Here is a 14,638-nt window from a genome sequence, read left to right as displayed (position 1 = left end):
TTGCAGTATCGCGCTCGATTGAGAACCGTTACGTGAAATGAAACGTCGAGTACGCGGGGTGGGGCAGGGAGTCTACTTGATGACGATGGCGCCCGAGCTCGGCCGAGTACAGAATGCCGAGACGTCGACGTACGGTGGGGGGACGCGGGGGTGCGCCACTTTATCGCCGCGAGCTGGCAACGTCGCGCGGGGTGGGAGCGCCCCGCGGCGCAACCTCTCACTCACCGTCGCCGGTTCGCCAGCCAGTGTTACCTTTGACGGTCGAACGTGTGGTTGTTTGATGTCAGTGACGTCGGCGTCGGCACTCGTGCAACACGTCTATCATGTTTCGTTGAATGCAGAGTGCGATCCGTTTATGAACTGTAACAACTCGTTTAATTTATCAAATGCTGGATTTTAGTGACACGACAAAATTTTGTGACCCACCCCCCATTGGATTTGGATTGTTTTTATGAACTGTGCAGTGACATTTAAATTTTAAGACACAAAACAGTGCAGTGACCACCCAAAGGATTGCAAAGTGTTGTCAATTTGGATTTTTACAGAAGACCTTGGATATGAAAGAATTACGAAAATTAAAGTGCTAATGACTTGCGGAGGATTTGTAGTGAATTAAATTAAAAGGTGTGTGAATTGTTGTGAGACAAAAAAATATATTAGTCGCTAAAAAAAAATATTTTCAATCAAAATTACTTTAGCTAATTTTTTTTACATTCGCGAGAATAAATCAGGCTGTAATAATTATTGCGCTACGAACGTTACAGTCGTAGAGTCCGGCTACGCAAATTTTCCTTCAGCTGATCATGACATGGCAACGTAGACACGTCACGTACATCGATGTAGCGAGTTTTTAAAAAATACGATTAAACTGATGCTGCATTCGATTCAATTTATTTACAAAAAAAAAATTACAACTTTAACAAATAATCTGTCGGAATTAAATATTCTATTAAATATCTGCTTACATAAAAGTTGTGACGTTGCATTTTTTGCGAACGTTTCGTCGATTGTTGACGTTGCGGCGTTCAGTTTGTCTGAAAAACAGACGGTAACATCGCAATACAAGCCCAAACAGTGACACGAACAGAATGGAAAGGAAAATTGGAAATTGCTGCCTCTGTGAAGGTTACGAGCGCGATTCATAGATGCAAAAAATGCACTGCCTACCAGTATTGGAGAAGGAAATTTCCATTTTGTATAAAGTGCATACCCTGGTTAAAATTGTGCACGCCACTGGTGACGAGTATCAATGAGGTACGTCGTGTTTCAGGAGGCGCGTTGATTCGACAGGACGGCGCACTCTGGTAATACGGCAGGATACGCGGGAGCCAACGTAAGCTACGCGGGAGCTCAAGCTCCCGACTCAGAAAGGCATCATATTCTGCAGGATACCATAGGCTACAGGGTAAACGCGCCAAGGTCAGTACACTTACGAATTACACAAAATATTTATTTAATTATCGTGCTTTTATATAAAACCTCCTTAATCCGGCATTATCGCAAAATTCGTTCTTAGCGGTCACCTACTTACTATAAACTACCACCCTGCAAATTTTCATCTTTGTACGTCAAGCTTTTTTTGAGATTTCATGATGATTTTCCTTTCGCATTTATATATTAAGATCATAAAAAGTTATATAATATAGACGAAAATGATAATAGAAATAAAATAAATCATACATATAAAAGCACGAAAATTATTTAACTTATATAAGATAATATAGTAGATTAAAATATTAACAACATGACATAAAACAAACAAATGCATCAAATACCTAATTTTCGGCAAAACCAGAAATCGTTTACGTACTGAAGGATTACCTTACAGATAATATTGATTAAGATATTAAAATTAAGTACGTTACGTACAGAATTGTTATCGTATTTTTAAACGTACCGACACCACGTAGTTATAGCCAGGTAGGTATAGAATGTTTTATCTTATCCGGAACAAGTTTGTTTACATTTGAACAAAACGCTGAAACGTGACTCGCTTACCACTGCTCACCTTATCGTAGTTAACAAGCAATAAAATCAAAAATAACGTCAACGTAAAATAAAACAGCAGCCGCTATATTTAATTTGTGATATTACAAACTGAATAAACCGCTCGTAATGGAAGAGTGAATGCTTAAAAATGAATATTTATATATACGGAATCACCTCATAAACGTAGGGTTAAGTTACACCGCATAAATGTAACGATGTGAAGCGCGCGATGCACATCGCTGCAATAATAATGAAAGAAATGAAAATGTGCTCTTCCATTCACACGCACAAACGCTTTCGGCACCCAGCGCACGCACACACGCAAACGTCGCCGCACACCAGCGCGCGGTCACGCACACACCGCCGCGTCACCCACACAAGCGCGAGATGGGAATGCAAGCGGTGACTGCACTTTAGCTCTTACAATAAACACAAACAAACAATACATTAACACACTGAGCGCATCGAATAGTTAAAGGCTCATTAAACCAATTTTACTGCCTCTGCATATTCGTTAATATTTTTTTATCAATAACTAATATAATGAACAGGTAGAAAGCTGGCACTAATATATTTCAAATGCTGCTAAACAAAAGATATTATTTTTCACATTCTAAACTTGCAGGTAAATCCAATTCTAAATATGAGCCTGATTTTGATGAAGAATCAGTTATTATATTCAAAATACAAAATACATTTCTGATACGTTGAACCGTTTTTGAAGTAACTAAAAAATTCAATGATATGGTAACTGATTACCGAGCCTATTTAAGTAGGTAGCCGTGGGAAAGAAACGTCAGTTTCGAGCGAGAAGTCAGGGGGCGGATGTACTGACTCAACGTGGTTCACATCACATACGAGTTCGATAGCATTGACACTTGCTGAGTAATTTGCGGTAAAATAGTTCTAGACGATCACACTGATGTTATGAATACAAAATCTGTATGTATCTGTATGTTATTTGTCTATCAAAGGTCGACACCAAGCAAAGAACATGTATATATAATTAAGTTTCAACACAGAAACAGGTCGTAATCGACATTTTGGAAAAAGCAATAATTCCAGAAATTAACAAAACATCGCGCATAAAACTACCAAACAAAACAATCAATCGCGAAACAAATCTAATAACAATACAATTAAAATATTGCGATGATTTTAAACACACACAGGAAAACAAAATAGAAATTGTTATCGCAATGTCGTAATAAAGCCCCATATTGACGCGAACGGGCCCACTTACCCTAAGCGGGCGAGTCGGGCCAGTCGACCCTTCCCGCTCATTGTGTCGCATTCACCCCAGAACGCTCGCCTCCATTTGTAACCCCCGGAATTTGCTCCTTGAAGCATGATTCATTCGCTCTCCCGACACAGGCGTCAATTGAAGAGAACAAGATAAAAATCGATGCAATGACTTCTATCATTACTCTTTCATTCATTTATCCTACACAAGAAACCAAAGCAGAAAACAATACTAAAGACGGTGATATTACGGTCGATACAAAACAATTGAAACTTAGGTATGTGATTTCATCTCTAGCGTATCGATTTTCAAAGCCAAACACATTAGTGACAGTGTATAAAGTATTGATTCAATTATTCCAAAAGGTAATTCTATTATATGTAAGCAATGTGCGCACAGACCACAATTTTGAAGTAGCATTTAAATGGGGGTGACCAACTGTCGTCTAACTTAGGGGTGAAACACGCCACGGCTTCACGGTACATCGATAATAATCTATACGAGGCTTAGTTATATTACGTTACTTAACACTATATCGATGTTTAAAACAAATTGTTAACAAGTATCAATTAAACAGTAAACACGCGATAGTTAACTGCAAAAATAATGTTTGCTAAATTTTATTATAAAGTCATTCGAAAATCATCTGATTTATAATACACATACAAGATTCAGCCGTTTCAAGATTTGGTTGGAAAATACATAATACACACAAATAGCAACTACAATAAATTTGAAGAGATTTAATAACAAAAAAATACTCTAGGCGCTCATATTTCTAGCAAAATATAATAAATCTTCACTTTTTAATTTACTTCAATATACATACTTACCTATTTTCGATGATTAATAGTATTGTAAATTTCTTGTCACATTTTGTGACTTTAATTAGTCATCTAGTTTTTGAGGATAACAACAAATTGAACTTGTTATTCATTACATATCATGGACATCCGCAAAATGACGGCTAATCAATTTCAATAAAACCGACGTAACAATCGTTTGATGTAAACTAGCATTATTTAATTATACCTACAACTACATGTAATGTAACAGCATAGTAACTGGTAACGAATACTTTTTTAATTGATTTCGACACGTGATTATATCTCCTGCCAATTAGCTAAGAATTCACCGCGTCTGCTCAACTATCTAAAATTAAATGCAGCCTATGTATCAAAATACCAACACGTTACTCGCTCATCTCTCAATAGTATGCCAAACACCTTCCAGCTTCTCAAAATAGAGTCGCACTCATTCACAATGATTTATTTGGAAGATCCATTTTAAATAGGTAAACATAATTATATTTCCCTAACTGAATGTACCAACTGGTTTTGTTCTACGAATATAACTTATCATACTCATAATATGGGATATGATTTTAAACCAACACAAGTACATAAGTACGTAATTGTATTAGTTCATACAAAACGCAGACATTCGGTCGCACGTCCACGTACCTACTTCGTTGTAAACCTTTGTTAAGGAATATTCCACGAATTGTCTCAAAAGAAATGCCTTTACCGACCGCTCGCTTTGGAAACCCAAAATATTTTGAACGGAGCGTAAGTGATTATTCGGATGTGGTACCTCTTTGACAAAAAAAAAACCAGGATGCAGAACACTCTTGATTTTTTGTCGGCCGTGCCTCTGTGATCGGCAAAAAGGAAAAAGTCTCAGACAAATCTATAAAAAGAAGTGTAGGTCGGGCCGAGTTTACCTAAGAAAGGACCCTTGTAAATCATCTGCTGTGTGGATGTATTGTGAAGCGGCGCGACGAGTTGAGCGCTGTTGACTTGTGTTTATTGGCTGTCGACGCTACTAAGTGTCTGTTAAGATATTTATTTACGAGTATTCAAAAGCGGTATCGTTTAGAAAACTAACAAATTACAACATGTAATCATTGCTTGATGTTTTGATAATCATTTATCTATATATGAAATCACTAATACAAATAAAGGTTTACGTAGTTATTTTGACAAAATCTAAGATTTGTATGAGGATTTAATTTTATCAATGCACACGTGTATGACATTTAAATACATTTTTCGGTAGATTACACAAATTAGACGGTATCTTATCCCTGATACGTCAAAACAAGATAATTTTATATACAGATATATATTTTATACATATAGTGTTAAATAAAATATTAGTAATAATAATATAAGCTACCAAATATATATATTGGTAACTAGCGGACGCTCGCGACTTCGTCTGCCTTTTTTTTTGTTTTCGTTTTCGATATATTCGACCATTTATTTAAAGCTAAAGCATTTTGCAGACCAACATAATCAAGTTCAGTTCCCATATCATATTTGTATGTGTGTTCCTATGCATTAAAATATGCCGTAACACAATAGTCGCACATTGTTGCACTACTACAGAAGCGCGCTCAACAATGAGCCCGTGCGAGTGTTTGTCGGCCATTTGTCGAATGGGAATTATTAGGAAGGGCTCCGGGAAGGCTCGGGAATTTGCCCCAAAAGCAGTTCACATGAAACGCTCTCCCACTCCGGCGCCATACAAAAAATCAAACACATCCCGAGTGAAACACAGGGGTAACAACGCGTCGCACACTATACGACCATATTGATTTTTTTTCTCATTGTTCAAAATAATAAAATCTCTGCGCACACTAAAAAAAGATCTTGCGCCGATAAAATTTGGGTTGAATATCGAGTCTGCGTTTATTAATAATCGATGCGTTAACGTGAGGAATGTAAAATGTAAGACTCGGCAAGGCCACTTGCAATGTAATAGAAAACTGTTCGTAATATCGTACGTAAAAATTGGGAACAATTTTGAAATAATACTATTATTATGTTGATGAAAGAAAAAACCGTTGAAGTAGATAAAATTAAATGTTTCGATGACAGGTAACAGGTACAGTATATTAATACTTTTGTAAGTAACCATAATAATGTAATTGAAAAACACTTACGTAATCACAAAACTTTAAGTAAATATTCAACTTTAAGGTATTTTTGATAAAAAAACGGCAAAGCAACATACACATATAAATATTATACATATAACAGATCTTGAAAATGGCTGCTATTTGTAACTAAACACTGATTTCGTAAGTTTTGGCACACCTTGGTTGAGATAGGAAAGCAGACAGTATGTTAAAAATGAGATATTATCACTCCTGCTCTCTTCAAGAGACTATAGGTACGATAACAAAAAATTTGGATACTAACGGATGCCCGCAACTTCTTCCGTCTTTAGACGTCCGCCCCTATCGCAAAATCCGTTCTTATTTCGTCGGTCGTCTGCTAACTATAAACTACCTCCGTACCAAAATTCATCTTTATACGTCCAGCGGTTTTCGATATTTACTGATACTATAGAATATATATAAATTTGTTAGAAGTTATTGTTTTGTGTCAAATATTTGAATTGTGTAAAATGTCCACAGCGGCTATGGGTGCGCCGGCGGTCCGGGCGCGATGAGCGGCGGGGGCGAGAACGGGCAGTTCGGCGCCACCGCCGCGATGGTCGCCGCGGCCACCACGGCCGCGATGCAGGACTCGCAGCCCTTCTCGCAAGTGAGTTCATCAATGAAAAAAAAATATCTACCATAGACAACTAGTTTCTCAAACGAGCAATGATTCAAACTTAACTGTTCTGTTCCAGATGCAGAGCAACATGACTATGGGAAACCCTCAGTACAGTGCGATGAATGGCTACGGTCAACAGCGCAGCCATAATCCCGCTATGACGGGAATGGGAATGGGTGGCAATGGCGGCATGAACGGAATGACTGGCATGGGCCAGATGGGAAATGCCATGAACGGCATGAATCCCATGGCTCAGATGGCGAATATGGGTATGCACGCTAACATGATGTCCTCGCAAATGGCGCCCGGTCAAATGGGTGGATCGGCAAAAATGGGCCCTGGATACCACCAAAGGCGACACACGCCGTATCCCTCAGGGACGATGCTAATGGGCTCAAGGAAAAGCCAATACATGACTGGGCAGCCTAACTTTGGTCCTGGGCCTGCTCAATATCCCACGGGATACGGCGGACGACCCGGTTTCCAGGCTCAGTACCCACCGCAACAAGCACTCGGTCCGAGTGGAAATTTTGGTGCAGGAATGAGGGGTACTATGAGGCAATCGACGCCACCGTATTCAAACCAGGGGCAATATTTCAATGGCGGCGTGACGAATCAGTTCCCCCAGCATCAAGGTGGAAATGCGCAATATGGTGGACAGTATGGCGGACAGTTTGCACAAGAGGTAGCTATGCGGTCAAACATGAGCTACCAACACAGCCCTGTGCCGGGAAACCCTACACCGCCGCTCACGCCGGCGAGCAGTATGCCACCGTACATTAGCCCAAATGCAGACGTTAAACCTCATTTTAATGAGCTCAAACCACCGATGGGCATGCAAAGTGAGTATTTATTGCATAATCCTTGATTAAATTATACAACAATTACAAGCCAAGATGTTTACTAATGTTTATATTTTATTGTTCCAGATGACGAGCTCCGGTTAACATTCCCTGTAAGAGATGGTATTATACTACCACCTTTTAGATTAGAACATAATTTAGCTGTTAGCAACCATGTATTCCAATTAAAACCGACGGTCCACTCAACGTTAATATGGAGGTACATATTTTTCAACAATTTCAATTGATTTAAATAAATAGCACAAAGGTTATAACGATAATTTGTTTTCTGTAATTGTCTATTAAAATACAATGATGAATTGTTTAATTTACAGGTCCGATCTTGAGTTACAACTAAAATGCTTTCATCACGAAGATCGGCAAATGAATACAAATTGGCCGGCAAGTGTGCAGGTCTCAGTCAATGCAACACCTTTAATGATTGACAGAGGTGAAAACAAATCATCACACAAACCATTGTACCTGAAAGAAGTGTGTCAACCTGGCAGGAATACAATACAAATCACCGTATCCGCTTGCTGTTGTGTAAGTATCAAATCAATTTATCATAGCTTAAATTGTCATTAGAGCAAATATGTGTTGCATATTTTGTTAAGAATGCAATATTCAATAATTAAGTACTTCACTTTCAGTCACATCTATTCGTTCTGCAACTAGTACATCGACCGAGTGTGAGGAGTGTTTTGCAAGGTTTACTAAGGAAGCGCCTTCTCACAGCGGACCATTGCATCGCAAAGATCAAAATGAACTTCAATCAATCGCCAACCAATCCCAACAATAACCCTAATATTTCAAACGATAGAGACAGTGTTGAACAAACGGCGCTCAAAGTATCACTAAAATGTCCCATAACATTCAAAAAGATAACATTACCAGCACGAGGGCATGAATGCAAACATATACAATGCTTTGATTTAGAATCATACTTGCAACTGAATTGCGAGCGAGGATCGTGGCGATGTCCAGTTTGCAAGTAAGTTACACTCTTTATAGCATTTATCAAATGAAGACAATGAAGATCATTGATAATAAATTAATTGTTTGTTCTATTACAGTAAACCAGCCCAGCTAGAAGGTTTAGAAGTAGACCAATACATGTGGGGTATCCTAAATACCTTGAATACCTCTGATGTGGATGAAGTAACTATCGATAGTGGGGCAAATTGGAAAGCAACCAAGATTCCTACAAACACCGGTATCAAGGTAAACAAAAAATTAGTTTAATTAGAATATTCCTCCACGTAATTACGAAAGGCATTTTATATCGACAATAATTATTAGGTTTCGTAAGAAAGTAGGTTAGCCTTAAAACATATTATTAATATTATTTTAACCCAACGTCCGATCAATAATATTGACCTGATTTCTAACTTTAATTTTAATTAAAACACTTAGAATTTATTACAAATAATGTTAATCCTTCCACAGCAAGAGGACGACAGCAATGATGGCAGTGGCAAAAGAGGGAAAGCAGTATCACCTGGGTCGATGAACATGCCAACAATGAACAATTGGGACATGAACCAAGCCCTATCACCCTACTTACCGCCTGACATGAACACCATTGCGAGTGGCTCCATGATTTCATCGTATAACCAAGGAGGACAAAATAGAAACTCGGGATCAAGTAATCAAAACTATGATTTCGGAATGAGCAATGGGCCAGGCAGCAACGAATTTGCTGGCAACGGTCCCCTTTCTCATTTGAATGATAGTGTCAACTCTTTGGACCCACTCAACGCTATGGAGAAAAGTCTTAATGAGCAGGTTAGTAGTCAATACCATGATAAAACAAACCATTTGTAAATAAAGTAAAAAATTTGCTCCTATACTGTACCTATATTTATTTTGTTTTACAAATAAAAACGAGCATCGAAGTATGTCTTGCGACAAAATCAAATCTATACTTGGGTATAATAAAAATGTACTAAGGCAAATTGTGTACATCGAAGATATTTTGAATTTTTTTGTTAGAGGCCACTGTACATATAATCGATACTAAAGCCAAATTTTATTTTAAACTTTTGTCTGTCAATCTGTCTTTTTGTTGACCTTGCATAATATCTTTAATCTAAATAATTTAGTAGAACTTGAGTTTAGACTATTAAAAAGAAACTAGGATACATCAATCAATTTGAAACATCAAGTCTGACTATTTGTAAAGACTACCACTTTCTACAACCGAACTACAGTTCGGAAGGCAGGTTTTGCTGAGAAAAGCCATCAATTAACCCAACAGTTGTTTAGAATACAAAAAACATACATTATTATAATTTACAACATTTAAAATCATAACAATTTCTTTTACTTTCTAATCCTATGTGAAGGTGGAAGTTGATCCAATGAACTCCAAGCATCTTTAGTAGTAGTAACCTCGACTTAGAAAATCTATAAAACTCACCTGGTTACAGATGCCTCACACGCCTCACACCCCACATACGCCGGGCTCCGCGCACACGCCGGGAGGGGGCGGCGGGGCGCACACCCCTGGGTCCAGCCACACTCCAGGCCCGCCGTCCGTCGACCACCTACCCCTCACCGACGTCGACATCCCAGCAGATCTCAACTTCGATCCAGCAGCCGTCATTGACGGAGAGGGCACAGATAATCTTAATGTAAGTAGTTGTATGAGTACTCGACATTTGCAGGAGACTGACCAGCGTGTTACAGAAAAAAAAAACTGTATCATTATCATCATTATCAGCCGATGGACGTCCACAGCTGAACAATAGGCCTTTTACATGGACCTCCAAGCACAACGGCCTCGAGCCGCTAGCATCCAGCATCTCCCTGAAACCCGCTTGATGTCTTTGGTCCACCTAGTGGGGTGTCGACCAACACTGCGCTTTCCGGTGCGGAGTCGCTATTTCAGCACCTTTGGGACCCCAACGTCCATCGGCTCTTCGAACTATGTGGCCTGCCCATTGCCACTTTAATATTAAAAATATTTGTATGCAAAAATTCAAAAATGATATATTTTATTCCAGCTCCTACCGGAAACAAATGTAGACCCGATGGAGCTCCTCTCATACTTGGACGCGCCGGCCCTGGGTGAACTGCTAGCGACTCCGCCTTCATCCTCGTCCTCGGCAGGATCGCATCCGCCGCGGGCGCCGTCGTCCGATGATCTCCTAGCACTCTTCGAATGAGCAAACGCGTGCGACTGGTGGGGCTTGCACGCTCCATCGGATGTGAACTGACGTGAGGTGATGCGATCTCGTTTAGTCATTCAGCTTCCGTGAGTGGTTCGCCGTGTACGGCGAAAATCCAGCTCTTCATACAAGTGGAGCCCGACATTGTGATACTAGATTTTAGTTCCTTCTCCCGAGTGAAAGTATTGAATGCCGCAGATTATCGCAATCAGAATCTCCTAAAATTAAAAAAAAAATTGTTATTGGAGTAAAACTTGCGGCAATCAGTGCGTTCACATTGTGTCTTGTTGAAACAACGGCACTGGAGAAAATTTAGTCGATATAATATTTTAGGTAATATTGTATTAAGGCGAAGGCAGGCATGCACGGGGTGTCGTGCATGTATAGTTCCTCGCACCGCCGCTCGGTGGCGCACCTAAGCTCCTTATATTCTAAACTCTAGTATAAACTGTAACACAAATTAAAGTTAATATCGTAATACAATTAACTTCTTATTCGATTCGATATATTATTATTATCATCGATGAAAGTTTTTGATTTGTGTCCATATTTTGTGAATAGTTCACCAAGTGTAAATAGAAAGAGTTTATTTTATTGATATTTGTTATTTGGGTGTAGTGAGGACGTCGCACCGCCTGTACATATAGCGTAGAGCGACGCGACTGTCGCGGAGGCATCATGAATCTTATAGTTCCTATTTAATGCGAGTGAACTATATCGTTCAATTGCCGTTTAATGTAAAATATTCCTTGACGTTTTCGCATATTCTGCATTTTTAATATAAGTCGTAGGATACGTGAGTATAGCGCTACTCGCTTTTTGGGTGATATATTCTAAATGAGTTGTTTCAATTCAACAAAACCTCCTGTAACAAACTAGTTGTTACAAAACTATATTGTAAAAATGTGAGAGCAAAATTGAACTCTGTTAAATTATTTTGCGTTATGTGAATCGAAGAATGATAGAAATATATTTTAATTTCTAAAAAGAGTAATGAACTGTATTATTTGTAAATAAGAAAATAGTTAAGCATATTATATTATCTAGTTATATTTAGGTGAACATGGCAGATACTTATATGATGGCCAGTTTTAGTGTAGTATTACTAAATTAAAAATCTACACATGGTTTTACATGTACATACAAATTACAAATACCATAATATACATACATTACATGTCTCCATGCGTTCAGAGTGCAGATGTACTTAAAATTGGGACTTAGTCAATATTGGAAATTATTTACCAAACAACTTTATAGAAAAAATATATTAATAGTCCAATACTAGAATAATATTTGACTGAAAAACAGAATTCCTATCTCGATTTTATTTCTTCTTCAACTATGTTTAATTTATTTACTTTCTAGAAAAATCAATCAGTAGATATTTTCTCCATATCTACATACTTGTAGCACAAAAATATGAACTTTTCTTAACTTTACTTTTACTATTCTGTACTCTGAAACGCCTGTTTTAATTCTGAAATCTTAAGCTATAAAAAATAGATTTTCTCTATCACTGCTCATCCTAATTCAACATTACATTTTATTATCAACATTACTTATGATTCATGATTGAAAGCAATAATATCAGATACATACATAAATATATAATTATCTGTAGATGTTATATTAAAATATATAAATATATATACAATTCTATTAACTGTTGAATAACTTGATAAATAATGAGAAAATTGTGATGAGCATTGTATTGAAAATATCACGTTTCACATATTTTCAAATGTTTAGTTCTATTCCTTTATGTATTGTATTTGTTTGTATTACATTTTATCTATATTAATAATATTTGTATTGTTTGCAGCAAGAAGTAATTTAAAATGTTTAAAAATCTAAATGGAATTAAGTTCCCATAAAACAATTTCCCACAAATGTGTTCTGTGACCAACAGAGAGATTAAAACAGTAAATGACAATTAATTAATTCTTGTAGAATAAATTCTCATTCTGTTGATGTCAAAGCTTCAAATTAAATAATTTATTTGTTTGAACATTGAAATTTACACTCATAACTTATTCCTAAAGTGTTAAAGAGCAGTTTATTAATAAACAATCTGTAACTTAGAGTTGTATGTAAAACTTCTCACTAACTTTTGTAAAAAATTGGTGATTTGTGCATCTTTACTTCATGCTATGTTTATGGACGCCTCTTTAGAGTTAGTCGACTATTATGAAACAATAAAATAAGTATAATATAAAGCAGTGGTCAATTATTCAAGCAGAAGTATACTTCTTGTGAACACATTTAGAACTAGTACACAGCAAAGCTGATTTGTCTAGTTGATCACAGCTTTTTAACTTTAAAATACATACTTTTAAGGGACCTTCAATTCCAGTTAGCTAGTTCTACTTATTGTAGTTAATATTCCTATTGGATGGATCATCAGCATACAGATTTTTGTGCGACCAAATACTTTTTTATAAATTATACCTCTGTAGGGTAAAAATTTAAATTTGTTTATATAAAAATCGAAAATATCATAAAAATGTATAGCATATCACATGATCACAAGGCGAAAATCCAAATGTGTGATTCATCCAAAAGAGTAAATTATTACAATATAATTATTTTGTTGAATATTGTAATGAGCTGCTGTCATAGTAGATTAAATGCTCATGCAAATTTAAGAAACTGCATTTGGAAATAAGTGAAGGGAGAGTTCTAAATAAGCGTACTGAGATTTCAAGTTCACGAAAAGCCAAACTGTACTATAGTAGTAAAGTTCAACCTACCACAATCATGTTTATTCAGGTTGGTATTCACCAAAATTCATTTTGAAATGTATAAAATGGGAAAACATAACATTTTTATGTTATTGAAAATAAAATGAACCTAAAACATTAACATAGTTCTTTTATTTATTTTTATTCTTAGATTACCTTTATCCATTGGGTATTTTAAACATAAAAATAATATAAAATGGAGACACAGAACCATCAAATCACTGTTATGATTTTGGTGTTAATTTAACATGTATAACCTACATTGATAAAAAACACAGGTAAGTAAGTACCTACAGAATAATAGAATTTTCACTTTCTTACAATTTGAAAAATTAAAATGTAAATTATACTTTGCTACTAAAAACAACTTGTTAAAAAATTTAAAAACTTGCTTTTGTATTGATACCAAGATCTTTACCTACACTCAAAATTTAGATAATTCTAATGAACTGATTACCTACTCAAAGAAACTTCTTTGGATCCTAATCCTAATAACTACTTAGTTTACATTTACAAGAGTTTCTTCTGTGGATTAGTTCTATCCACACAAGGATTTCTGCTGTGCCTCTATGATTAAAAAACCTCCTTTATTGTAATGTGAGTCAAAGAAAACCATCTGATAATAGATTTTGGATCTCTGCACATTCAACATAGAGTTCAGAATACACAGTATTTTAAATATAATATACACTTTGTATAAAACTTCACAGAATCATAAATAAATATTATTTGTCATCAAAGAAAACAATCAGAAATGTATTTTGACCTCACATAATAAATAGTACTTAAAGAATATAATTTTATGGTTGATATAGTTTGTATGAAACATGTAAGTATGCGTTTGTATGGTTCAATGTCTTTCCAGATGAAGCGTTTTACACGCGAGTCCACTCATCCGTTGACACTCACACGTAGCTTAGACACTAGAGCTAGCAATGACCTTTTTAATATCATAGAGAGCTAGAAGTTATTAATGTCTCATCCTGACACGCGCGAGTAGGAAACGCGCGTAGGCAATAGACATTGGCACGAGCCACGACAACTCCCTTAGCCATGTGGCACGTCGATTCTCTTTCTACGA

General features: G+C 36.7%; 1 protein-coding gene across 1 annotated transcript; it reads left to right on the top strand.

Moving 5' to 3' along the window:
- Positions 1-203: 203 nt before the first annotated feature.
- LOC112049757 (zinc finger MIZ domain-containing protein 1) lies at positions 204-13,678 on the top strand. The gene is made up of 11 exons (XM_024087782.2): positions 204-624; positions 1,271-1,419; positions 6,657-6,786; positions 6,875-7,640; positions 7,728-7,860; positions 7,976-8,186; positions 8,294-8,634; positions 8,717-8,864; positions 9,090-9,428; positions 10,073-10,276; positions 10,649-13,678. Exons 3-11 carry the CDS (start codon positions 6,688-6,690, stop codon positions 10,808-10,810), a joined length of 2,403 nt encoding a protein of 800 aa, XP_023943550.1. The 5' UTR covers positions 204-624; positions 1,271-1,419; positions 6,657-6,687; the 3' UTR covers positions 10,811-13,678.
- Positions 13,679-14,638: the final 960 nt, after the last annotated feature.

The sequence above is a fragment of the Bicyclus anynana genome, chromosome 12, assembly GCF_947172395.1.
Source record: "Bicyclus anynana chromosome 12, ilBicAnyn1.1, whole genome shotgun sequence".
Taxonomy (NCBI): domain Eukaryota; kingdom Metazoa; phylum Arthropoda; class Insecta; order Lepidoptera; family Nymphalidae; genus Bicyclus; species Bicyclus anynana.
The sequence above is the reverse complement of the archived record's forward strand: the minus strand, read 5'-3'. Positions and strand labels throughout refer to the sequence as shown.

Excerpts from the sequence above, each read along its gene's own strand:
- LOC112049757 (XM_024087782.2), top strand. The coding sequence starts at position 6,688 with ATGAGCGGCGGGGGCGAGAACGGGCAGTTCGGCGCCACCGCCGCGATG. Across the intron at positions 7,641-7,727 it reads ACCACCGATGGGCATGCAAA|ATGACGAGCTCCGGTTAACA; the intron begins GTGAGTATTTAT and ends TTATTGTTCCAG. Across the intron at positions 8,865-9,089 it reads CTACAAACACCGGTATCAAG|CAAGAGGACGACAGCAATGA; the intron begins GTAAACAAAAAA and ends ATCCTTCCACAG.